Here is a 27,443-nt window from a genome sequence, read left to right on the forward strand (position 1 = left end):
CCACATTAAAATATGGAAAATATCGATCCTCTATACTAGTCCAGAATATTCAAAAACTCTACTCTGTTTAACACTCACTAGTGGAAAACAGATTGTTAGAATTTCTTTTAAATATTTTAATAATTTGTTAAATGTGAAATATACTTTTACCTTATTTTACTTTAGTAGTAGAAGTAGTAATTAATGATTTCAGATTTCATGTGGGATCAGAGAAGAAGTAATGTTTTTTTGAAGATAAATTATAAGATCAACTAATGAAAAGATTGTGTTATAATGTGTTAAAAATTTATTGCATCATAGATACAGATATCATCTGTTATTTTAACTTAATGAATTTATATTTAAATATCTAAATCTTATAAGAAATTCTCAAATCATTAACTAACTTTAATTATTTATATTTGACACACTAAAATTGTTATAATTGGATTAATTAGTCTCAATGAAAAGTCAAAAAGTTTATTCTTAAAAATTTTAAATACTATAATTTTAAGTAGAGCAACATTTCATGTTTAAAATTACTATGCAACAGTTTTCAGTATGCAACAGTGCAATTATGCAACAGCAAAATTATATAGTAACAATTATATCAAAAGTTAGTCTTTTATTCTAAATTCTGAAAATAAAATCAATTTGTTTTGTCTTTTAATCAATAAATGATATTATAATAAGAGTAATTAGCATGAATAAATATTGTTTCATACAATTAATAGTTTGAAATTTAGGAGTTAATCACTTTTCCTACAATACACTCTGTTCTGTTTTTACACGATATATACTCAAAAACTCCATGTTAGAAACAACACTGTCCACGTGAAAAACTGAAATATTGGCTCCAAACCTTAAAAACCAGTAAAAATAATATGATAAATGATATATTTCATTTTAGGTAATAAACTGAAGGATGGAAAATAGTAATTTACTAAGCAAAATTTTATAACTTTATATTATCCACACAAATTTTACTTTTTATTTGACTTTTTTCACTTAAATACCAAAATATGGAATAATCATAATTAAAGAGCAGATGTTTAAAGCTTTCTGTAGGAAGAACTATTGGTTAAATCTCATTTAAATTTGGTAAACATATTATCTTGAGTATATGGTTTCAATTTGCTGAAATAAAAAAAAATTTTTTAATGAATTCAGCCACTGGGATGAAATTGGCATGTTGCTATCCCCTTAATATACATATTATGTATGTAATCTAATAAATTTGGGAAGTTAAGAAACAAAGTGCAATAATTTGATTTCAATCGCAGATATGGAATATGGATAGAAGAGTTTAACCAGCAATGCATGATCAAACAGAGTACAGTACCATGATAACCATTCACCTGTTGAAGATTTGTTGTGACTCCTTTTCTACACAGTTTGATGGGAAACATTTACAATATGCACATTAAGGGGATAGCAGGATGAAATTTTGCCCTTGTGGCTGAATTTTAAAGTAAAATTTTTCACTAAAAATCAAAACCACACATTCATGAAGTATGTATACCAAATTTAGTTGAGATTTTCCTAATAATTTTTTCTACAGAGAACTCCAAACACCTATTCCTTAATTATGATCACTCTGTACATCTAGCTTTTTATATGCCATTTGGTCTTAAAATCAAAGCGTTGCAAAAAATCAAAATAAATGCAATCATATACACAAATCAAACTTCAAGCTAAATTTTTTCTCACCGTTTCAATTATGGGATAAAGTCAGAATGAAAGACTAATTGTTGCTACATAAATGAGTCTTAAAACAGCTAAATTTGCATTTAAGGTTGCTAAACATACTCAAGTAAATTTTAAGCTGTTTTAAATAAGACTAATTTCCTAGGAAAGCAAATATGAATATTTTTTCTAAATTTCAAAGTTATTGAAACATCAGATCAATACAAATCTTTGTAAAAATAGAATTGGATGTATTTTAATTAAATTCTTATTTTTTTAACAATCAGCATTTACTCATATAAAAACTGATTTAAATAATTAATAAATCAGATAAAGTTTTGTGAGTTAATTTCTTTATACTTTTATTTTAGAAACTTTATAGGACCTTCACTTGGTGGATATTTATTAGAAAAAATAGGGTTTTCTTGGGGTGCATTAGTCTTCGCAGGAGCAGAAATTTTATTGGTATGTGAAATTACATGACTTAAATAATGTCGGTCAAAAATATAAAATATTATTACTATATATTTAAATGTATTTCATTTCTAGGTTTTCTTTCTGTTTACCTACATTGGTATAAAGTGTTGCAGAAGAAAAACTGAAGAAAAATCATACACTTCATTAAATAATGACTATAGTTCAATGAGCAGTTAAAAATTAAGTTAAATCAACAGAACTTGATTTTCTTATCAATCACTTTAAACATTTTCTAGTATCTTGAAAACACGAGTAACTTTTTTTATTAAATGAATGATGAATATTTAGAAAAATTTAGCCTGACTGTTGCAGTTTAACAAATGCTGCAATTTAAACATTTGTTAAATTACAACAGTTTGATGATGAAATGAAAGGCTGATATTCTCCAAATGTTTATTTAATATGGAAATATTTTCTGGCTTCTTGAAAATGTGAATTTAGATAAAGTGATAGTTAAGCATATGGAGCCATCACATTCCCAGAATCAATTTTATTATTTATTTTATTGAATTCTACATATCAAGAATGATATAATATATTTATATATAAGAATAAATTATAAAAATAGCAGTCATAAAATTAAAATGTTTAATTAAAAGAATATTGTATATATTTGCTTAGCTAAAAACCATAATTTTGTGCAGGTAACACTTTATAATGTATAAATCAAACTTCTGGAGCAATGGTTGAAAGCATAAATATTTAAAGGAATTTCTAGTACCTTCTAGGACTAACACAGTATTTGGCATTAATCACTTAATAGCAATATAAGAAAAAAATATGAAAAATATAAGAATATAAGGAAAAAATTTTAGAAAAATATTCTGAAATTTTTTCTTACATTATTATATATAAGAAATAATACAATACAAGAAATATATTCTTATAAGTGATTAACACCAAATACTGCATTGTCTTCTAGGCAAACTGTATTTTATTGGTGTATGTCATAGTAAAGTTACTGAAACCATTAATAGATTTATTATTCATGTTACATTCAAAGGTTTAAAAAAAAATGTATATTTTATGCCCAATAACTTTCATAAGATTTATTAATTCAGTTAGTCTTTTTTCATTAATATTTCAAAAAAATATATAAATATGAGTGGTTTAAGATATATAAAAGCAACAGGTGGCATCTGGTGGCAAAACTCAAGTTTTAAAGAGAGTTTTTTTTTGTACACAGAAGTTGAATTGTGAGCATTATTGTCCAGCTATGGCTTCACTGCAAGAGAAGTATATATAATATGACAAAGACATAATGTGTATAATATGATAAAGACATTCATGAAAAAATCTTGTGTGCAGCAATCTTGATGGAAAATAGTTGTTTGCATCCCTGTCACAAAAGGCAACATATGATGGTGCAGGATTTCCTGAATGTACTGCTTTGCCATCAATATATCGCTACTACTGACCAACTGTCATATGATTGGCTTCCCAGACTTGTACTCCAGCAGTGGAGTCAATATTCCACTCAATAGTAAAGGATTAAAGAACTCACCATGCAGCCAGCAGCCAGTCTGAAAATTATATTTTCAAGTTTTGCAGATGGTAAATTTGAATGTCATGCCTTTGCTGATTTTTATGAAAAATCATTCTGTCTCTATAAAGACAGTGCTACTTTTAAAAAAGCTTTGAAATGATAATCAAAAATTATATCTTGTGACCATGTATATATATATTTTTCATTTCAAATATTTATTTCCATCAGGAAAGATTTCATCTCACAAAAGTAGAAATATGAGAGAAAATTAAAATGCTTTCAAAAACAAAATGACATATGAATTCCAATTTGAAAAACATTGTTTTTCAAATTGGAATTAATATTTTTCCTGTAGGACAAACCATTAAACTTTAACAATAGGAAAGTAATAGTTATTTTGTGTTCTTAGATAATACAGGAAATCCAAATTAATTCAAACTCGGATGGTTCGAAATATGGCTATTTTGAAATTTGAAGTGAAAATTCTGACTGAACTGTGATATGCATATGTTAACTCATTCACTTAGAAGTGCCTCCATACTGTAAGAGAACAATACACCAAGAACAACTCTAATCTGCTCAATATGGCTTTGCTTTTACATTAACACATTTTTAGGTGCCACCTTATACATGGACTACCTTTTATTCTCTTATCTGGTGGATACAGCTGGTTTTTGGGATTGCAAGATTGGACTACAAGTGGCAGATTGAAATATTTGTAGATTCTAAGCTACTATGTTTGGGTGACTTACTACTTTTTGGGCCACATTAAAAATAATTTGGGCTACATTTTGAAGAATTCTACTTTACTTTTAGAAAACCTATCTGGCAACCTGTGAGGTTCTCAATGGACATGTGCTGTTTACCTGAAGTTTATTCATATATTATTCATTATTAATTAACAAAAATAGCATTGTGTATACATAGTCATATTCCACTTCCTTAATAACTTACATCAATTACACAACCTTTGGCATATTGCACAGAAATATGTAAATCTTGGATAATTCGAAGTCACAATTATTTTGTCCCCTGAATTTTGAACTAACGATTTCCTGTCCCTCCTAGGTATTTCTGCTTACTACTATACTGATATTGTAAGACAAGTTTATATTTAAGGAAAATTTTTTAATTAAAATTATGTTCAAAATTTAAAATAAAATTCTGTATTTATAATTAAATTAATATTTAATAAAATTTATTTACCTTTTGTAAATGAAATTTTCTTTTCCATCTGTTTTGTAATATTTTTGCTTGTTTAACAGAATCTTTTTGCATCAAGAAATCATTGACAGATATTGGTTCACAGTTATGCAACTTATTCAAAAATTCAGCATATTCCTTTTCATTAGATCTTAATTCCTGCAGAAAGACACATTACAATCTCATATGAAAGGGAAAGAAATATCTAAATCCTAATTTTTGGCTGAAATTATTTGAAAACTATATATAATAAGCTTTATGAATACCAAAAGTCTAAACTTATTTTATAAATTTAATTATTAGAAATTGTAAATATTAAGACAAAGATTACTATTTTCTAATTACAGAGTTATGATTTTGTATCTGTACTTATAGATACAAAATTGTAAAACAATATCCTTATTTTAAATTTGCCATGCAGTCTTCAATTATATATTTTAAAAACTGTCTTACAAATTAATAAGAATTTACATTTTATAATTAGCTGCTGTTTATTTTAAAGCCATTTCCAAGAAGCTTATAATCACGGATGAATAAAATATATAAAATGTTAAAAAAACAACCACCAATAAAAACTTCTATTGATATTTTAGAAAAATATATAAAATATATAAACCAATAACAATTTTTATTAGTATTTTGGTGGTTTTATTGGAGTGATAAATTCAACAGACATTAATAAAAAATTCTACTGGCATATATGCTATTGGTCTATGAAAGCCAATATAATTTCATAACTAATGTTTGTTGGGGTGAGTATAACAATTAAAATATTTATTTATGGATTGACAAAATAATAATAATAGAATTTTTAATATGACTGTAAAGGATCGCTTTTAACAGAGTAGGGGTAAAAGCGACACAACCTTGTTAATTGGTCCCACCTGGCGTTGTGTTTGTAAACAGTCAGGGAGACAAAGGGAGTAGCGTCTCTGTTTATGGGACTTGTGTGTGGGCAACAATGTGTTTGTCACATGTTAGTTTACTAGAAAAAAATGTAAACAAGTGACAGACGATTACGGTGAGCTGTTTCGTCGGGAGAAGAGCAGACGTTTTGAAAAGCTTTCGATGAAAAGAAGAATCCTGATTGGTCAGAAGTTGTCATCCAAAAACTCTTTAAATAGTAAGATGGGCGAAAGGTGAGAAGGGCAAGAAACTGATAATACGGTAGTCTCAGGTACCTGGGCAGCCCGCTGAACGTAGAGAGAGTATTCTTCTCTGATAACGATCTCAGGGTCGGGTAAGTGTGGAGACTGGACGGGTTGTATAGTTGAGCCAACTCCACAAGTAGACTGAGTTTTCCCCAGAGTATAATACTGTAATTCCCAAAGGTTGAGCTGACACGTAAGACATCACCTGTTGTTATCTAGTAAATATTATGTTTTCAAGCTTATATATTCTACCTATTGTAAATAAACTGTAAATAGTGTACAATTTGAGTGTGGAAGTGTACTTTCATTGAACCGGAATTAACTATCGAATCGTGACACATACGGAGCCCAACTCATCAAGACTGAGTTTGGGAAATAACATCACAAGATCATCACGGGATCTTCACTATGACATTGTGAGTACAAGGTAAAATCTAATAACATACATTAAAGATACCATAAGTTTCAATGTTTCTATTCAAAAACTTCATTTGAAGCAGTACCTCAGATTAATGCTGCATCTTGTTTCTAAAAAAGTTATAGTTTATTCTGCAGGGTGTAGACAAAAACATTGCATTAGTAAGGTGACCAATCGTCCTCTTTTAGGTAGGACAGTCCTTTTTTTGTAAGTTCTGTCCTCCCTCAAAAAGTGTTCTCCTACATGTCCTCCTTTTCGATATTTGAAGACTAATCAGTAAATTTCCGTATTCGATCAATGCCAAGCTGATCTGTTGCATGTGATGTGATGCGACGCGTTTGCATTTGACATGACGATTCATCAAGGCTCAGTACAGTGCAACGAGACCCGCATTATGGGAGACCTTGAGAGAGCATGCTACATGCGAGTGACTTTGTTTACTTCTTACCGAAACATGACATGGCACATATCTGTGAGGACCGAACTTTTGTTACTAAGGGAAACCTTATTGATTTAAAGAACATTTTAAGATAATTTTTCTTTATAAATTAGTATAACATTTTTTTCGAAAAATTATCTGATTAATCTTGTAATTAAAGCTGTTTCCCACAGACTTACATCAAATGTGTCACTCTTCACAAGGAACTGTCACTTTAACTCAATGGGCAAACTTGTTGATTGGACCTAAAATACTAAAACTCCGAATGAAGTAATGGGAAAAACCCAAGGAAGACCCCTGTATAAAAAAAGGGGGGCAAAGACGATCGGAGTCCTCCATCACCAGTCGTGAACCCTGTAGTGTGGTGTACATCCCACCATCGCCATCCTTAGTAAAAATCCAGATTAATGCCTGAAGAAGACACCACATCCTGAATAGACATCTGGACTTTACTTGGATTCGCACCTGAACTCCCACCCTAGATTAGCACCTCAAGCCCAAATGACTACTACTTCCTGAACCTGACCTCTACAGACACTTTTCACGAGGACCTAATCAGACTCCAGGTATTTATCACCACGCGACTCATGTAAACTCTCTCTCTCTCTCTCTCTCAAACTGTTTGACAGGCTAGCAATAAGAAATTCTGTAACCTATAAAAATACCCTGTAAATAGCCTAGCTGAAAAAATGGGTCTTTGTTAAGTGAATAACCTTGTGAAGTGCACTTCTTCCGGAAATCTCCTTCTGTCTCCGTTCCGAACCTAAATTACTACATACGCCGCCGCTTGTGTGAGAACATAACAGTTTCTGTGTCTGTCTGCAAAGACACAGTGGTGTCATCCTGACAAGGTACCAAAGAAGTACCAACCCTGCAGTCACATATGCATGTAGTAGAGATTATTAAAGTGTATTATTGTTGCAATGAATAAAACATTTCTTTTATTTACAATATTTTTTCTTTCAATTTATTTGTTCCTCCTTTTCATTATAAAAAAGTTGGTTACCTTAGCATTAGGCTATGTCTTGCTTCTATTACATAGTGTCTCAAATTAATATAAAATGTTTTTTGTCTGAATATTGAAAAGTTATATTGAAATACTCGAAAGAAAGTGACTGAACACCATTAAAACCTGGGTGGGTGAACTGAGAAGTTTCTCTGCATTGCCTTGCACATTCAAGGCAGCAAAATTGTAAAAAAAGCATACTCTGAACATGATTTAGTTTGTTTAATGAGAGTTTCCAAAACAGGTGATCCTTCAGAAGAATAAACTGTGCTTGTCATTTCCTAATGTCACAATAGTGCAGTTTATTCTTTTGAAGGGTGTACTATCAATTTACCTATACTCTTGTGCATTGTATACAGCTAATACATAGCAGAAGCAAGATATAGCCTAATGTAATATGGCCTATTGTAGTGTAATGGCTTTTCCATTTTATTAATCTATCTTATTAATATATTAATAATTCAAATATATTTTAAACTTCATATACTTTATGCTATACTTAAAAATTTTAATATTTAAAATGAAGCAATTAAATTTTCTTATTTAATTTAAAGACTGGTTTTAACAGTAAAATTTCTGAGATTAGAAACTTAATATAGATCAGTTACAGTTTTAAAAGAATAAGAGAAAATAGCTGGTATTAAAACCTTTAAACAAAAAACAATAAAATAATAGAGTTTATTAAACCATGTAAAACCAATATACAGTCGACTCCGTATAAGTCAACACCCCAAGGGGAAGTGGAAATGTGTCGAGTTATCCGATGTGACGACTTAAGCAAAGTTGGGAAAAAAAACCACAAAACTACAATTAGGAAAATACAGTAGTGCGTTATACAGTAGTATAGGCTTACAATACATTGTGTCCTCCATTTACAATTACTCTGTAGATGAAAAACTGAAAAATTCATTTAATGTTGTTTGTTTTGAGCACTTAACTGTCTTGACTTTCTTTTTCAACAATCATGAATGCCTTGAAAACATCATCTTCTCAATTGTTAATTGTTGGCAAGTAACGTCTAAGGATTCTTAATGCCTCTGGCACGAGAAAATGCAAAATTGGATTCTGGTGTGACGTTGACGTAGATTGTATATTTTCTTTTTGTTTATCTATTATTATTTTATACATAAAAAGTTAAGGCATTTTTATTAATATGTATATATATTAATAACATTAATGTATTATTATATTATTAAATATATTAATTATATATTAATAAATAAATTGACTCCCCCTCCTGAAAAAAAATGAATTCACTCGGCACGTGTGGTGTGAACTCATTTTTTTTCCAGGAGGGGGTGACGACTTATCAGAGTGTGGGACGGCAAAAGTATGTCGACTTATCCAGTGGTGATGAGTTAAACGGTGTCGAGTAAACTGTAGTTTTTTAACATTAATGCCTATGTAAGTCGGCCAGGACCACAGAAACTGACTACTTAACTGATGGTGTCGAGTTATCTGGGTGTCGACTTATGCGGACTCGACTATATGAATTGAATCTAAATTTCCAACAGAACATTTAATAGGGTGAGGTAATATTAATATGTAATAGTATACTAGCATTATTGATTTATGTAAATAGCAATTAAAAGAAAAATGATTTTGTTTGGAAATCTATGAACATCAAACTCAAGCAGGCAATGAATAATCTACTGATAGGTTTCATATAGGAAAATACACTACATTTTTAATACTTGCAATTAGAACTTTTCCCATTATATGAATTTTTTCACTCTTGGAAACTGGGATTCAAAATATCAATTCCTAGGGACAAAGACAAGTTGCCACAATCTTCATTATAGATGGCATTTTTGATTATTGCTTTGTATGCAGACAATACAGAATTCTTGTTACATTAATTTATTTTAACTAGCAGATGAGCCTGGTGTTGCTTGGGCAAAAAGAAATGATAGCAAAGATTAAGATTATTAGATTATAGCCACTTTTTCATTATAATGGAGAATTAACTTACTTGATAATAACCTTACTTGAACAAAATGATTAATTTTAAATTCTAAAAAACTCGTTTGGAACATAATACTTCGAATTCAATATTACAAACATATGAATTTGTTCCAAATTCAAAAATTCATTCCAATTCGTTTATTTTGGGTTTATTATTTTTGGGTTACCCGAAAAGTGGAAATTATTAAAATAGTTATTAATTGCCAAAACTTATACTATATGTGTCACTGTTTATTTTCCTTCTTTATTATTTACGCTTTATGCTAACTAAAACTAACTCTCTCCCCCTCTTCCGTCAAGGGGGTGGAATTTCCAAAAATCCCTTCTTAATGTGAATATTAATGGCATACCCTACTAAAACACAGTCAAAAATGCAAAAAAACAGCATCTAAAATAGTACGGTAGAAGCTGAGTTCTTCAGGATAAGCCTTAATCCTCTTCCTTTCCCGTGGGGAAATTTTGAAAAATCCCTTCTTAGTGTACGTTCTCGTGACATACGTATCCTGTGTACCAAATTTCAACTTTCAATTCCTAACTGTTTGGGCTCTGCGCTTATTATTATTATCGACCCATCTCAATTATATATATAGATTTGCAAGCCATGCAAATATATTATTTTTTCATACACAAAAAATATTTCCTCAAAAAGTACATTTTTATTACTTCAGTATTGTGTTCTTTTGAGTATTGTTATTATGAAAAGTATATTAATTTATTCTAAAATTATGTAAATATTTATATCTAAAAAGTAATATACATATATTTATCATACCTTTTGTATTCTTTCAATTTCAGAATGTAATTTTTCTGATCTGGAATAATTTTGTTCTGTTTTCTGTTGTATAATTTTCTGTTTCCTTTCTATAGTTTTTAATTGATCCTATTGTAGAATAATAAAATAAATTTCACATTTGTATTAACTAATAACTAGTAATAATTAAAAAGTTTTTAACAACTTAATTATATAAATCCAAATTAAAATTTTGATATGGAAATACTTGTCCAACATGTGCTTGTGCAACGTAATTTCAATAAAAGATATATACATTTTTACTTTCCTGGCTATTACATATAATAGAGGGAAAGTATGATGATTGGTCAAAAAAATGACCCCTGCAAGATTTTTATGTTTTTGGGACATGGGACACAGAAATGTCAAGAAATACAAAAAAAATTTGTTTTTTCTTACTGTATGTATGGATGTTAGTGTGTGTGTAGGTGTATATATGGGCACAATTTTGTTCACCCCTCTTAATAAGTCCTGTGCTTTTTGTTGAAAATTTCTAAAATTTTTCAATGAGGTTTGTGTATTAGGGGATTGATACTATTAAATTTTGGTGGTTAAAGGTTGAGAAGGTGGGAAGATAAAGGGGGTCATGTCATATCTTGAGTAGAGTTGGACTTAATGAGGATTTTACTCATTATCAACAATTACAGTTTTTTATATAACTTGTTCCTACATTCAAAATTAAGTTTTTTCCTTTTTATAATAATTAAAAATATAAAAAGTTTTTTAATAAAATATCATAACAGATGGCACTATCAAATATTGCTGGAGTTTTTTCTATTTAAATGATATCAAGGAACAAAATCAATACTTTGTGGCTGTCAGCCATATTATAGTTAGTATATACGTGGTACGATCCAAAAGTTTGGGGAATGCAGTAATCTATGACAACAAAAGCATGTATTTGAAGTTACAGCGTATGAAATGGATTCTACCAAACCACCTCTACGTGTTCAGGTTAATTTCACCCATGTCATGTGATGAAACCGCGAGCGCTGCTGTTTTTTTCTGGAGATAGTTACCTTTGTCCTGCGACATAATCAATCTCTGGAAAAAAACAGCAGCGCTTGCGGTTTAATCACATGACATGGGTAAAATTAACCTGAACACGTAGAGGTGGTTTAATAGAATCCATTTCATACGCTGTAACTTCAAATACATGCTTTTGTTGTCATAGATTACTGCATTCCCCGAACTTTTGGATCGTACCACGTAGTACATAATTCCTTTATTTCATTTCTATTTTCTTATTTCCTTTCTATTATCTTGAAGAACTTTCCATATTGACCGTTACTGCTTGAAGGGGAGGATTACCCTTTCTGAGAACCAAGGGTTAAACAAAGGAGAAGGGTATTAAGACTTCCCCGAATTTGGGGAAATAGACAAAAGAAAGAAAAGCCTGAAGCAAAGAGAAAGATGAGTGGTGAACACTTTTTTTGGCTGGACCTCGAAAGGAACAGACATACAAGGCAGTGCTCCAGACTCAGAAGGGAGAGAAAGAAAGGAGACTGCAGGTATAAGAGAGGACTGTCGAGGCAAGAGAATAAGAGGTACGAGGGACTATAGGACACCGAGAGAGTCGGAGAACCTCTATAATGAACTGCTGAATCAGTAGAGAAGAATAAAAGATCACGATTGTGAGAGTGCACTTCATCAAGGATATTGATTTACCAACATGGACCCGGGTATTTTCTATCTGTTTCTCTATCTTTTCTATACTTTCATAAGCCTATCCGTTTCCCTGTTATATTAGTTTTAAGGTAGCCATAAGATTAGTTTTTAAGTTGTATATCAAGGTTTTGTGCTATCGCGCATGTATTATATACTTATATGAGAACAGGAGGCAATCCATTTCCCTGTGTGGATACTAAGGTATAAATCTGTCAAGTTGGGATCTTTGTAACAAAATAAAAGAAAAAACCGTGTTCAGAGAGCATTAAAGGAATACAGTATAGCGTCGAAAATTGGAACGTCGGTAATTGAAATGGCCGGAAACTGGAACGATTTTCAATCGGACTGTGTCGTGCTGAATCAAATGTTTTTGATACTACATTTACTTCTAAAGTATAATTTTCATGTTTTTTATATTCTTCAATATATTTATTTTGTTTGTACAAAATAAAGAAATAATTTTTAACGATATGATAGCCTCGATTATTATTATAAAAATTTTCGTTAGGCTTAAAATCGACAAAAATTCAACAGGAAGCGATACGCGACGGAGAAAAATTTGAACATCGGACAGGTTAATATATTTTTTCGTACATAATCGAAAATTGGAAAAAAATCACTACTTGGAACGACCCCAGTCCCCAATTGGTTCCAGTTATTGATGCTCTACTGTATTCATTGCACACACATTTGTTTCTGTGTTCCTATTTGTAACATTTAATCAGACTTACAAATCTCTCGTTACGAACAACCACAACTTAGTATATAATGAAGTTTTATTCTTTTGAAACTATTCAACATGGAATCAGATATTTATAAAGAAATATTGCATTATTTGCTTTGGTACTTTTTAAAATGTCATTCTTGAGAATATTAAACATAACAAAAACTTGTTTTGAATATTTCTTTTGTAATTTTATAAAAAAAATATAGAAGTCCATATGTTGAATTAAAGTTAAAATGCAAGTGACAGTGTCAAAAGATTTTTATCATGTTCTTGAAAAAATTAGACTTTTAATATAACACTAGCTAGCAAAATTATTTTAATGAGTTTTAATAAAATTTAAAATGTTAATCTGATGATATTATTATTTATTTGATTTTCTCTCTTACATTTATATTATTAAATTAATCAACTGTCATCTTATCTACTAAATTTATGATAATTGTTAAATTTAACTATAAAAAATACTAACAATATACTTATTGCATCTCTGTTTAACTTGCTGTATTAGTTCAAATTTATGCAAAAGCTCTTTTTGAAAAATTTTTATCTTTCCTAAATCTTTTGTTATAAAGAATTCCATTTGTTCAAATGTTATTTTTTTTATATCTCCAATGTCTTCAATCTAAAATGAAATAAAATTTAAAATTATTGGTAATTTCATTGATTTACGACAAAACATAAATAATATATCCACTACTAATTTTGCTTCAATAAAACAGATTGATGCAAAATAGTTTTTATATGCAGGCATTTTTCTAGCAGTTGTCTCAAAATGCCATTATTAAACATATACCATTGTGGCTTTATTAAACCTTATTTATTTTCTTTTCTTTACTTTCCTTATACTATCTTCCTGTAGTAACAATTTTACTTCCGTTTTCTATTTACTTAACCACGCGGTAGTTAGTCGACACATGTGGCCTGGACGGTAATAAAAACAAAAAGGGTGTGACACCGAGGGGTCGAGGGGTTACGTCAGAGGAGATAGGAGGACAGGAGCGAGAGGAAGGAAGATTTTTCGGAGAGAGAGAAAAACGGGACGAACAGAAACAAAGAAAGTTATTAAGGAACGGATCCGAGGTTTTTTTTTTCTTATTTATTACCGCCAGTCACCCCTTCGAACCAATTTTCAGTCTTATCATCTCTGTTTAATTCTCTTCCACCTTATCTTTCTCTAGGGCCCTGTACTTAGTTAAGCTAGATATAAGTTAGAATAAGTTCTTTGTCTTGTCGGCACGCGGGGACTAATTGATGACATTGTTACGCGCAGTCCCAAATGTATTTGTATTAGTAATTAGTAAGTGTGTGTAATCGTTTCTTTGTAAATTATTTATGTTCGCTGAAATTAATAAACCTCTTTTTTTAATTCTATCAAAGCCGAGCGACTCTCAGGGTCTTGTTATTTCATATACTCGGCTAACAATGGCGTCCGCGACAGGATTCTGTTAGTAACGGGATACGGTTTTTATTGTATAGAACGTAGCATTGTATTATCGTGCCTGTAGATTTAAGGCCCTACAATTTGTAATCAATTGTATTATTTTTATATCATTAATTATGGATGATTGTAACCAGAACAATCTTGCTACATCCTCAGGAGGCGAGGGTGAGGGGATCCCTCCGGTAGTCACAGGGTTTCTAGGAATGGTTCCCATTTTTTCTAATAGTGGCAGTGATTTGGTTAATGTCCGCCAATTCTTCAAGACCATAGATAATATATCTCGCCTGGCTGGGTGGAACAGTGAAGTGAAATTGGCTGTCTTACAAGCTCGGTTAAAAGGGGGGCCATTATCGACGTTCTTCAGCTTGGCTGACCAAGATCCTTGTACTTTTGAGGGAATTAGGCAAAAATTAATTCAATGTTACGAAAAGCGAGAACTTAAGGAAAAGAATGCACTCGACCAACTCTTAAGTATTAAGCAGAACCATGATGAGACGGTATGTGACTATGTCATCCGCATGAATACACTGTTGTCGAAGGCCGCTTCCAATAACGAAAAAATTGGTGCCTTGAGGGATGACATTATTAGAGAGAGATTTATAAAGGGCCTAAGGCCCCAGCTAAAGGGATACGTATTAAGGAGAGAACCCCAGACCTTAGATCAGGCAATTAAGGAAGCGGAGAGGGAAGAACGGGTCGAACTCGAGTGTAACGTTAGTAGAGAAAATAAATTTGTACACACCATTGAAATAAAGAACCCAACCGCTAATGAGGATCCGAATGGTGTGATGAATATTGTGAAAACAAAGGAAGACGATAGACTTGAAAGGTTGGAAAAAATGGTGGGGTCGTTATGTAGTACTGTTAATGGTTTGGTCGAAAGACTGGGTGGAAATCTAGATAAAAATAAGGATAGCCCGAACCGATCTGTCCTAAAAAGGTGTTACATTTGTGGGAATCCTCGCCACCTGGCCCGCCAGTGCCCTCAACGGAATATAAATGATTTAAACTAATTACGGGGCGTGATGATAGCCAGTATCACGTCCCATGCATCGAGCTAACCCTGGCCCCTAATGTGTTCTTCTCTAAAAAGGGCCTTCCCCTCATTCTTGGTGATGCTTATGGTACCAGTATCAAGTTTCTGGTCGATACGGGTGCGGAAAGGTCCGTGCTAAGCCTGAAGATCGCTCAGAGCGAGATATGGAGTAGGGGACCGAACGGTGCACTTCACAGGAGTTGGAAACGACTACGAGGAATCGGTGGGGAGGTTATCGAATGCGAATGGGAGTCTAATATCAAGATCGAAAGAGGAGGGAGAACTCAAAATGTTCAAATGACTTGCATGCACTTGCCATCCGAAGTCGAATACGAAGGAGTATTGGGTATGGATGTGTTAAACAGGTTCCCGGAAGTATTAATTGAAACAGGTGAGAATGTAACATCTTGGAATAGAACCGAAATTGATGACTTTTATCAGTGTTGTGGATTCAGAAGGGAGGAATCCGATAATACGATGGAGGTTAATTTATCCCATTTGAAAGACTACGAAAAAAAGGAAGTGGAGCGTATCTTTAATGAACACCCCGGATGTTTCGCACGGAAAATAGAAGATTTGACCGGTACTAAGGAATTTCTTCATACACCTATCATTAAAAGTAACCAAATAATTAATACAAAACAATATAGAATACCGCAATGTTATTTGAGTGAACTAAAGAAAATGATAGTTTCATATCTGAAGGCGGGGATTTGCGAGGAGAGTACTTCTGAATGGAATTCCCCCCTTCACATTGTCCCGAAGGAGTCCGGCGAGTTAAGGGTTACTCTCGATCTACGAAGAATTAACGAAGTAACCCAGTCCCAGGAGTTCCCTCTAGCCCGTGTGGATGAGATCTTAACGAAGTTTCAGGGAAGCAAATTCTTCTCGGTAATCGACCTAAAGTCTGGATATTTCCAGATACCCATACATGAATCAACACGTCATTTCTTTGCTTTCTCTACTCCTTGGGGAAAATTCCAGATGTGCCGCCTCCCGCAAGGTGGAAAGAATAGCGGGAGGTATTTTCAATACGCCATGTCTAGGCTGTTGGGGAGATTCATAGATATCAATTGTTTCGTCTTTCAAGACGATATTGTGTTGTTCTCCCAATCCTTTGAAGATCACGTGAAACTCCTAAGGGAGGTAATCTCTATATTAGACAAAGCCAACTTGAAATTGCACCCAAAAAAATCGAAATTCATGGTGAAAGAAGTGCGGTATCTGGGACACATCATCGATAGTAAGGGGATACGACCTGATCCCTGCAACGTGGATGCGATTAAAGAAGTCCAACCCCCGCGTAATGTGAAAGACGTCAGGAGTTTCCTCGGAATGGTGGGATTCTTCCGCAACTTTATCCCAAACTTTGCCGAGATTGCTCTTCCTCTTACATATCTGACTAAAAAATATGTAAAGTTCTTATGGGACGACCAGTGCCAATCAAGCTTCGAAAAATTTAAAGAACTATTATCTAAACCCCCTGTGCTATCTCATCCCGACTTTAAAATACCTTTTTTCATGCACTCGGACGCTTCAGATACCTGGGCTGGTGCGGTCTTAGAACAGGAAAGCGAAGGGAAACTCATTCCCATTGGCTACTTTAGTAGGAAGTTCCGTGGGCCCGAACTAAAATATTCCACTATCGAGAAGGAATGCTACTCAATAATCTTAGCCCTCCGCCACTTTAAACATCTTATTCTTGGTCAGAAGGTCACTGTGCTTTCCGACCACAAACCTTTAACCTTTGTGAAAAATATGAAAAATCACAATAACCGCCTCATGAGATGGGCCGTAGAATTATCTAATTTTGATTTGGTCATTACGCATGTTCAAGGGAAGAGTAACCCAGTGGCTGATTTATTGTCTCGACCACATGGTAGTAGAGAAGAAGCCCCCTCAAACAGCGATGTCATTAATTGCATCAGTGAAGAGTTGTGGAAAAAGGTAAAGAAGTCCCAGATTGGGGACAGAATTTTTGGTCCAATGAGAAATCATTTAATTAAATTCCCACCCTCTTACAATGATTACCCGAGTAGTGGCATACTTCCTGAGTATCAAGTAGATGGTGATGTATTAGTCCACGTACGACCGGGACGGTTTGGAATACGTCAATGGAGGCGTGTTTGTGTAGGGGAAACAGCAATTAATGACGTAATTAAAGCATTCCATGAATCACCATTAGCCGGACACTACGGCAAAGAAAAAACGTGTGACCTGATCAACCGTTACTACTACTTCAAGAAGATGAAAAAACTCGTCGATAGATTCGTGAAGTTCTGCAAAGTTTGCCAACAACATAACTTACATCAAGGAAGAGCCCCCTTTCAAGAAACGGAAGTCGCTAATTATCCGTTTCAAAAGGTGTCAATCGACATAATTGGCCCTTTAAATCAAACACATAAGGGTAATCGTTATATTCTCACCATAATTGACATGTTTACTCGATACACAGAAGCCGTCCCTTTAAGGGACCAATCTGCGGCCTCTGTAGCCAATGTGTTTTTCGAAAGGATAGTCTGCAGATATGGCAGTCCCGAGATCATCATCTCTGACCGGGGCACGAATTTTACGTCCTCCATCTTTAATGAAATGTGCAACATCCTTACCGTCAAGCACAATGTTACGACATCATATCGCCCTTGTTCGAACTCAGTTTGTGAACGTGTGAACAAATCCATCAGTAACCTTTTGGCCAGAATATCAGGCGGCAGCAACAACAATTGGGATACCTTCTTACAGACTGCTGTGTTCGCTTATAATAATGCTACACACTCCTCTACTAGTGAGTCACCTTCATTTCTTCTTTACGGATTTGATCCTAAATTCCCTCATGCGTTCCCTGTTGAACAGACAAATGACTACCCGGGTATTCGGGAGTATCGTGATTTCCTTATGGATAAGCTACGATGCATCCGTGAATCGGCATACGAATTAAGTCGCAACCGTAACAAACTTAACCGTAACCGCATCAACACAGGGAGGAAGGTGAGGAGCTTTGAGGTAGGGCAGAAAGTTTGGATGTTAAGGAAAGGGAAGAAGCAAGGCAAGTTTTCTCCAAAATATTTAGGTCCTTTCCGTGTCTCTCGCCTCCTGGGGCCTGTTAACGCGGAAATCGAAAATTGTAATAAAAAGGAAAAACTTGTTGTACACATAGACAGACTAAAACCGTGCTTCTCAAACTTCCGTGAGCCTAGACGGAAGCGTAACATCCCAATTGGACACGAAGGATCACAATCCGGAGAGATCGAGGAGATTGAAGAGGAAGAAGACATCCCTCACCTACCCACTGCGCAACGGGCGAGCTACAATAGGTATAATCAACATAACCAGCAGCATCAAGGAGACCGCAAGGATTCGGGTAATGAGACCATGCTGGAACAGAGGGGTAATATCTCCCACCCGTATAACTTACGGGGGCAGAAAGTGGACTATCGCCGGCTTCACTTTGGAAGATGAACTGTAGTTCATCATCCATTAATGGTTGTGTATCTCCATATTAATGTTTCTGTTAATTGTTAATATGTCTTTTGGTGGGGACGTATGTGGCTTTATTAAACCTTATTTATTTTCTTTTCTTTACTTTCCTTATACTATCTTCCTGTAGTAACAATTTTACTTCCGTTTTCTATTTACTTAACCACGCGGTAGTTAGTCGACACATGTGGCCTGGACGGTAATAAAAACAAAAAGGGTGTGACACCGAGGGGTCGAGGGGTTACGTCAGAGGAGATAGGAGGACAGGAGCGAGAGGAAGGAAGATTTTTCGGAGAGAGAGAAAAACGGGACGAACAGAAACAAAGAAAGTTATTAAGGAACGGATCCGAGGTTTTTTTTTTCTTATTTATTACCGCCAGTCACCCCTTCGAACCAATTTTCAGTCTTATCATCTCTGTTTAATTCTCTTCCACCTTATCTTTCTCTAGGGCCCTGTACTTAGTTAAGCTAGATATAAGTTAGAATAAGTTCTTTGTCTTGTCGGCACGCGGGGACTAATTGATGACATTGTTACGCGCAGTCCCAAATGTATTTGTATTAGTAATTAGTAAGTGTGTGTAATCGTTTCTTTGTAAATTATTTATGTTCGCTGAAATTAATAAACCTCTTTTTTTAATTCTATCAAAGCCGAGCGACTCTCAGGGTCTTGTTATTTCATATACTCGGCTAACACCATGTGATTCTGTGTAAACCAGAATCACATGTGTGAAGGTCATAAAAACCCATCAAAATTACAATTATAAAGTTCTGAAGTCGAGAAATCGCAGAGGTTAAACCGGAACAAGAAATTATATCGGAGATAGACCAGACAAAAAGGAAATAATATGTGTTTTAAGATCGACGTGACAGGTGACAAACTACGAAGGGGGATGTCAACTGAGAGAGAGAGAGATTTGTCCAGGTGCTTGCAAACAAGTGTTGGGAGTGAGAAACGAGAAGGGGGAATAGCCACTGGAACATAAGGCAGATTGTTTGGAGCCATAACGGCGTAAAATACAAGCGCAGACTTCAAAGGCTCCGTCAACACTTCTCGAACCTCTCCCGACCCGAATTGGTCTTGGGTTTCGCCTAGAAACAAAGAAATGACCAATTAGGGTAAGAGAGAGGGCAAACAAGACCAATCAAAAGGGTGAGATTCGAGGAAAAATGATATAAAACCCCTGGATCTCAAGATCAAGAGAATGGTTCTCCTCCAGACAAGTGGTGCGATACAGACCTCAAGACCTTCGTCTAACTGTCCATCGGTCCGACCAGGCCTCCGATGACAATGAGTTCTCTACCCACTGAGAAGAGTGTGTGCCAGCACGTTAGCCAGTCGCCTGTGTTCCAACAGCCCTCCTCAGACTCTGTGAACCTTTCATCTGGAAAGCCCTGGGGCCACCACCAGTCCATCACACCTCGTCTGTCGGCCGACGATCTTTGTTTTGCTAGCATTATGTAAGTTAACTTAGTTGTTAGAATAAACAGTTTTGTGTAAGACACTTGTCATCTTTGTCTCCTGCCGCCACCACCCACATACGATTCAACCCTAGGTTCTCCTGATACGCAATTAACTGATTGCCCCTGGAAGTCTGCTACCTTACACATGGTAGTAAATTATTTTTAATTTTGGTGGATTTCCATATTTTTTTTTTTCTCTTTAAACTACACCAGATAAATGTTACAAGTTATCTTCTATAAGTATCGGATATGTAATATCAATGGAGCAGCTTCTTTATATTGTTTAAAAATCAATTTCTTTAAAAAAGATCTTTCTTTTTAAAAAATAATTGATGAAACTTCACAGTCAAGAACAATAAGTTCAACCATCTCTGATGAAATGCGGTCCAGATAAAATAACAACAGTTTGAAACTTTACAGTTAAGAACGATAAGTTCAACCGTTGTTATTTTATCTGGACCGCATTTCATCAGAGATGGTTGAACTTATTGTTCTTGACTGTGAAGTTTCATCAATTATTTTTTAAAAAGAAAGATCTTTTTTAAAGAAATTGATTTTTAAACAGTTACAAGTTATGTTTAATTTTATATAGTAAAATCCCTTTTGTTTATGTAAAGAAAATTTTATTACTAGGCTTAATACAAATTAATCCAGTGCAATTCTTCCATTCAAATATTATATTTGGATGAAAGAATTGAGAACTATTCAATGTCAAAAAGTTGTTGTTAACAAGAATTTGTGATTGATATTCAAATACTTCTTGAATGTGATCATATGACAGTAAACAAGTCAATTTGAGTACCAAAAACTAGTGTCTGGCCCTGCTGCTAGAAATTCTAATTGCATTACAATAATATAAAAAAGATATTCTTTGATTTGTCTTCTCATGGAATTTTAATACTCTAATTAATCACTTATTTCAATCTCTGTAATTATCAACATGTTAATCAATTTATTTTTGAATATTTTGTACTTGTTAGTTATTACTTACTTTGTACAAGGCAAATTGGCAGCATTGTAATAACTTATTCTCATTGTTTTCACAAATTATATTCATTGCTTGTCCTTGAGTGCCCAATTCATAAAAATTATTCAATTTTCTGTTCCTGATTAATTCCAACAGAGACCTTGTGTCCATATGGCTCATTGTCACATGACCTTTGTTTCTTCAATAATGTTCAAAATCATTCTTGGAATACAGTTTGTCAGTCTCTGTGATGACTATTAATTAAACCTGAAAGCAATTTTATTTATTTATCTACTAGTGGAAACTTAATTTTCCACTTTATCCAGATTATGTCCTTCCATTTCTGCTTTGGACAGGTCTCTGGCTTTAGTAAAATTAAATACAAAAAATTGCTCCATTCTGAAGAATATTTTCCATTAAGACAGGTTTCCATTTTATTCAGGTTCTACTGTATTATAGTAACCTTTTTATATCATTATAGAAGATACTATATACTTAAATCTATATTATATAAATATACATACAAAATCATCTAGTTCAGTTGTTCTTAACCTTTTTTGTTCCTTGGACCCGTTTTCCAGTCAGGTGAAGGTCATGGACCCCTTCTCAGAATAATGTTTTTAAATGCTTAAAATAAAATTATAAAAGAAATCAGTTATACAGAAATCCATTTATCAAAATAAAAAACACATAAAATAGTAATATATGTGCTTTTTTCTTAACACACAATCAACAATTTCAAACGATAATACAAAATTATGATGATAAATTGATTTCTCTAATCCCTGGTTAAGAACCACTGATTTAGTTTGATTTATTAATACTAATCCAAATGAGAATTGCTGGATTTGTTGGGTTATGTTTAGGCTATTTTTTAACTACTTAACTATGTAATCTGGTCTAAAGTTGGCACTTAGGCTACTATCTTGAATCAATATTAATAACAGAGATTAAATTAAAATTAATTAAACAATTTAGAATAATCTGGAAGAAAAGATCAACCTAGAATGGGACTCAAATTCACATCTTTACATACCATGAAAATATATTAGTAGGCAGAAACACAATACTTTTGTTTCTGTCTAATTTTTGCTTCAAGACCTATATTAATTAAAGCCATAACTATACAGAGTAATCATTTTACCAAATGCATTGTGTTCTTTGCCCACAACCTTCTATGGCTCTCAACCAACTTCAATTTTAAGTAAATGAAATCCTCTTTTATTCTTAATTTTTATACTATAATTTATTTTCATCACTGAAGGCAACATTTTTAAAAGAAACAATTTTTACATATTACAAAATATATTTTTTATTATATAAAAATTATCATTCTTAAAAATATACTGTATTTTCTAATAAGGAATTCAGCAAAACATAAATTACATTTCCATACTATAACATTCATTCCATTGTAACTGGTTCTGTAGTCTATTAGAACAAATTAAGAAATAATATTTTGTGAAATTTTTACATACTGTATATGCATAATTTCTGTTAAATGTATTTTCTTTTTAAGTAGTCTGTAACGTATAAAATTTAAACTAGCAATATCCTCTTTAGAATAGTGAAAATCTCAAGTAAAGATCAAATCTAATCATAAAAATATATAGGCACTTTTAATTGTTTTTGCATATCAGCCTCAACATACAGTTGAAAGATACAATCATTTCAATTTTAACCAGTGCTTTAAACATTAAACATCAATTATCTCTTAATCATTCTTTGCTAATAATATAATGGCATGAATTGCTGACATTTCTTATTTCAGTTATATACTGGATGAATTATTATTAATAAATCTTTAAATTACACATTATGTAACTGTCTTTTTAATGATAAAGTGAATGAAACAAGAATTTCTACTAATTGTAATCTTATTTACTTAGTCTACTTAATGTTATTAGCAATGGGGCTCATAGCTATCTAATGTGGGGTGCTGAGCAATAACTACTACTACTATAACATTACATATTATATATATGTATATATTTCAAATAAAAATTTTGAATCTTAAATGAATTTGTCTTTTCATAACAGGTCACAGAGTACTATGTCTGTTCTGACCCAGTATGCAGTGCTGTTCTATCTAAAACATTTTCATCATATCATGAGACAGAGGAGACTGTTCTCTGAATGGGAAGTGACTGTCTATTCAATAGTGCTGTCACGGGAGGATGCCATATCAGTGGCGTAGCGTGGGTGTCAGTCGCCCGGGGCGGAGGAAAATTTCGCCGCCCCCTTATTTACCGTATTTTACGGACTATAAGACACACTTTTTTCTTCAAAAAATTGCCTCCAAAATTCAGGTGCATCTTATAGTCCGTAGCGTCTTATAGGTATTTTTTTTTAAAAAAATTGCTTAAAAATTCAGGTGCGTCTTATAGTCTGTAGCGTCTTATAGTCCGTAAAATACAATAGGTATTTTTACAAGATATTATTATTTATTGTGAAATTTTGCCGCCCCCTATAAGTGCCGCCTGGGGCGGTCCGCCCCTGCCGCCCCCACTACGTTACGCCACTGTGCTATATACTGTTATCAGTGCTGATTTTAATTTTATTCATATATAATAATTTATACAATTAGAAACATTATTTTGTGATCTTATTTTTGGGATGATGAATTTTTGCAATGCTTATCATGAGTTGCTGCTGGTTATTACTTAGTTAAGTCCCAAAGTGATTAAAATAAGTGGTTTCTACTGTATTCCCTTTTGTATATGTTTCATTTTATATTTATAGTCTAATTACATTTTGTATTACAGTAGAGTCCTGCTAGTCCAAACATCTCTAATCCAAACATGTTTCAGTCGGTGGAGAGAAAATTTTTAGCTCACAAAATATACATTTTTTGTATTTTCCAGTTGAATTTAAATGGTATTAATGGTACAAAAAGATTTAGAATTCCACAACAAAAAAAAATTGTATTTTATTGTAGTACTGTATTAATACTGTACAAAATTAATAAATCAGTGCTTGACATGGCCTATTAAAACAGCAGATCTATATTGTACTTACACACAAAAACAGAAACAAAAGTCATTGATGGCATTGGATCAATATAAACTGGACCTGTTTTACTGCTTGCTTCTGCAATTATTTCAATTATTCAGCTGATCCAAAAATATACTAATCTGAACAGGGCTCAGTTCCAATTAATTCAGACTAGCAGACTCTACTGTAATTAAATTATTATAATTTCAAGACATTGCAAACAAATGAAACACATTCCAGATTACATTTCTATCATATAATGTATTTATCAATTATTAGATAGAAATTACTTAAACTTATCACTAAAGTATAGATAAATGCTTTAATATAACTAATTAAATGGAGCATTTTTGGAAACTTTACTTTTTCTGGGAAATAATAATGTTATTTATTTTAACATTAATGAATAATTTTTTTTATAATTTTAAATCTAGAATAAATATGTATTAATATTCAAAATTATTTTTAATTTACTGTTTTAATTTCTTTCAAAATTTTTCTTTGCTTCAGTTGATAAACAGCAATCCTTATTTGAAGGTTTTGGTTTAATTCAACCTATAAAAATAAATTTTGTTTTAGTAATGCATGAATAAAATAAGTTAATTACAATTAAGTTTTAATTTTAATATAGATATATATAAGGCCAGATTTACATCACGGCCAAATCAACTTATGACCCAGGAACCTCATCTGGGTGCCTAGCCTTGAGTTATGTAAGTAGCAACACAAACATATTGGGAGGGTCATGTAGTACAAACTCATTCAGTGATGGGTCTCATTAACAGGTTAGTATCATGTGATACTCCCAACACATTTGTGTTGCTACTCACATGACTTAAGACACTAGGCACCTTGGAGAGAAACTCATTTTCAATGTAAATATTTTGTAATATGATAAAAAATTATTGACATAAAATATTAAACCATACAATGATGGTAATAAAATTTTTAGTAGTAAAAGGTTCAACATTTTTTCAAGTCAAAGTCACAAGATCCTGATACCTTACAACACTGCCATTTTTAATCTGCAAGTACTAAAAATCTTCACAAAAATCCTCATATAAAATATAATTAAAATATAATTTACAAAGCAAAAATACTGTATAAAGAGAATATTGTGGGGAAGTACACGATCTTTAGAGTATTCCCCGTGCAGGAACAAAACAAAAAGAAACTTCAAAAGAAATAAATCACACACTCTATGACTCCAATGCAAGGAACTTAAGTTTATTTTAGTCCTTCCAATCACTACTCTGTCCCTTCGCTATAACAGACACTAAAACAAAAGAAACAACACACAAAAAAAAACAATCTCGCGACTCTATCGTCTACACGTCCTCTCTCTATTCTTTCTTCCAAAAAAAAAGTCCTCTTCTTCCCTTAAGCATGCGCGATCTCCTTCTCTCTCTCTCTTTTTTTTCTTCTGAAAACGCGGCCCATCTTTTCTTTACCCTGCAGCCCACCCAAGGATCATGCAATAGAACACGTGATCTTTGGACCACATATCTCCCCTCCTCCCATTAACTTTTACAACAGGAAGCTTTTACGCTACGAGGGCCTGTCCCTCCTTTACACCATGAACCACCCAAGGGGTTGGTTACGAGCCGGTTAGGCAACAGAACACGTGGTCTTCAGACCACAAAGTAATTTTTAACAAAAGCTGTATTTGTATATTTTAGCACTTAGATCACTTAACCTTTCCACTCTACATATATCATCTTTGATTATATTAATACTATATACATTATTAAAATGCTATAATATATCCTAATCTGTTATTCATATACAAAATATGATTTAAAGAAATTTCAATATATCATCTGATTAAGAATTAACAAGCTCACTTGATTCTTATATTGTTTTTCAAAATATTGCTGAATTTTTTCTTGTGTAATTTTATTTTTTATAAGCTGATCAAACTCTGCTTGCTGTTTATTTAAGTCTGTAATTTTCATATCAAGTTCTTCAATTTCAGTCTGAAAAAAAGAAAGTAGGTTTACAAAAAATAAGCTTAAAAAGGTATTTTAATAAGCATTTATTCCCTTCCTTCAAAACAAATTCATCTGACTAAGGAAGAAAATTAAGCATGATAGGCTAACAAATGAAATGATGTTGAGAAGAATGAAAAATAATTTTGAGACAGGTAATTAAAAGCAAAATATGTCTTGCTGGACATGTGTTGAAGGAATCTTTGAAGGAATTGTTAAAACTAAAACTATAAGAAAATGTGGAAAAGCAGAAAAGAGCGAATGAAAAATTGAAGAGAATGATCAAGAATATAAAAGACTGACTGCTCTAATCACAATCAAGGATGGAAAGTTACAGTTAGAAGTTAACATATATACATAAAGTAAATTTGTTATTAAATTTATAATTATTACGCACAAAATCTTATAACTATAAATAAAAATTACATAAAATTAATATTGCTTATAAAAATAATTAACTTAAAATTCAAAATTATTTTTAATTCGTTATATTCTAAATTACACAGAATATTTAAAATACATACTTTTAGTTCAAATAAAATCTTACTTCTATTTTTCATGTTCATCCTCCTATGGATTTCTACATTATCTAACACTTTTCTAGCTATAGTATATTTCTGTTGATTAGTTAGTTTTTCAGTATCACTTAAATTAAATCTAGATAATCTTTTAATACACACATATTCTTTGCTTAACATTGAAAAAGTTAAGTTCTGATTCTTTTCACTTTCAAATAAAATTTGCAAACCAGAATCATCAACTGTACAAATATCAAAACTGTTAACCAATTGATTAAAAAACATTACAAAGATTCTATTTTCTAACTCCAAGAAACTGATGTTTTCTCTGTAATCAAAAGAATGCATATATTAAGATACAAAATGATTTAACAATATGAAAATTTTTAATTTACTTTTTCTTGATGATTCTTTTACTGATCCATTGGTCTGTTCTATCTTGTATACCAGCAGTGCTGCTAAACGAAGAATAAGCGGAAAGTTGTGCAGCGGACAGAAATCTGGAATCCATTTTAATAACTTACAAGTCCACTGTTTGTCAATAAAGCTTTTCTTTCCAGAAGACC

The 27,443-nt window shown here is 32.6% G+C and overlaps 2 protein-coding genes across 5 annotated transcripts in view; one reads left to right on the forward strand and one right to left on the reverse strand.

The window, feature by feature from the left end:
- LOC136985499 (MFS-type transporter SLC18B1-like) overlaps nt 1-2,431 on the forward strand; it is a 41,384-nt gene extending 38,953 nt beyond the window's left edge. For all 3 annotated transcript variants that reach the window (XM_067282792.1, XM_067282793.1, XM_067282794.1), the window contains 2 exons: nt 2,037-2,130; nt 2,215-2,431. In XM_067282792.1, the coding sequence (XP_067138893.1) occupies nt 2,037-2,130; nt 2,215-2,319 (199 nt within the window). In that variant the 3' untranslated portion in view covers nt 2,320-2,431. The remainder of the gene's footprint in view (nt 1-2,036; nt 2,131-2,214) is intronic.
- A 2,321-nt stretch (nt 2,432-4,752) lies between these two features.
- LOC136985504 (coiled-coil domain-containing protein 122-like) lies at nt 4,753-27,423 on the reverse strand. Of its 2 annotated transcripts, XM_067282799.1 has the most exons (8): nt 27,273-27,423; nt 27,040-27,205; nt 26,884-26,976; nt 26,216-26,347; nt 24,846-24,926; nt 13,465-13,617; nt 10,583-10,690; nt 4,753-4,990 (listed from the first exon to the last, which is right to left on the reverse strand). In XM_067282799.1, the coding sequence occupies exons 1-8, from the start codon at nt 27,386-27,388 to the stop codon at nt 4,817-4,819; spliced, it is 1,023 nt and encodes a 340-aa protein (XP_067138900.1). In that variant the 5' UTR covers nt 27,389-27,423; the 3' UTR covers nt 4,753-4,816. The 2 variants fall into 2 exon arrangements, with proteins under 2 accessions (XP_067138900.1, XP_067138899.1); XM_067282798.1 differs by having other exon boundaries at nt 26,884-27,205.
- Nucleotides 27,424-27,443: the final 20 nt, after the last annotated feature.

The sequence above is a fragment of the Centruroides vittatus genome, unplaced genomic scaffold (genome assembly GCF_030686945.1).
Source record: "Centruroides vittatus isolate TY-2023 unplaced genomic scaffold, ASM3068694v2 contig_970, whole genome shotgun sequence".
In the NCBI taxonomy this organism is placed as follows: domain Eukaryota; kingdom Metazoa; phylum Arthropoda; class Arachnida; order Scorpiones; family Buthidae; genus Centruroides; species Centruroides vittatus.

What these genes read in the sequence shown, in the direction of transcription:
- LOC136985504 (XM_067282798.1), bottom strand. Translation starts at nt 27,388, where the DNA reads ATGGATTCCAGATTTCTGTCCGCTGCACAACTTTCCGCTTATTCTTCG. An exon ending in AAAAACAATATAAGAATCAA is followed by an intron (nt 24,927 to 26,215) that starts GTGAGCTTGTTA and finishes TTATTTTTATAG; the next exon opens with GTTGAATTAAACCAAAACCT. An exon ending in TTTTGAAAGAAATTAAAACA is followed by an intron (nt 13,618 to 24,845) that starts GTAAATTAAAAA and finishes ATTTCATTTTAG; the next exon opens with ATTGAAGACATTGGAGATAT.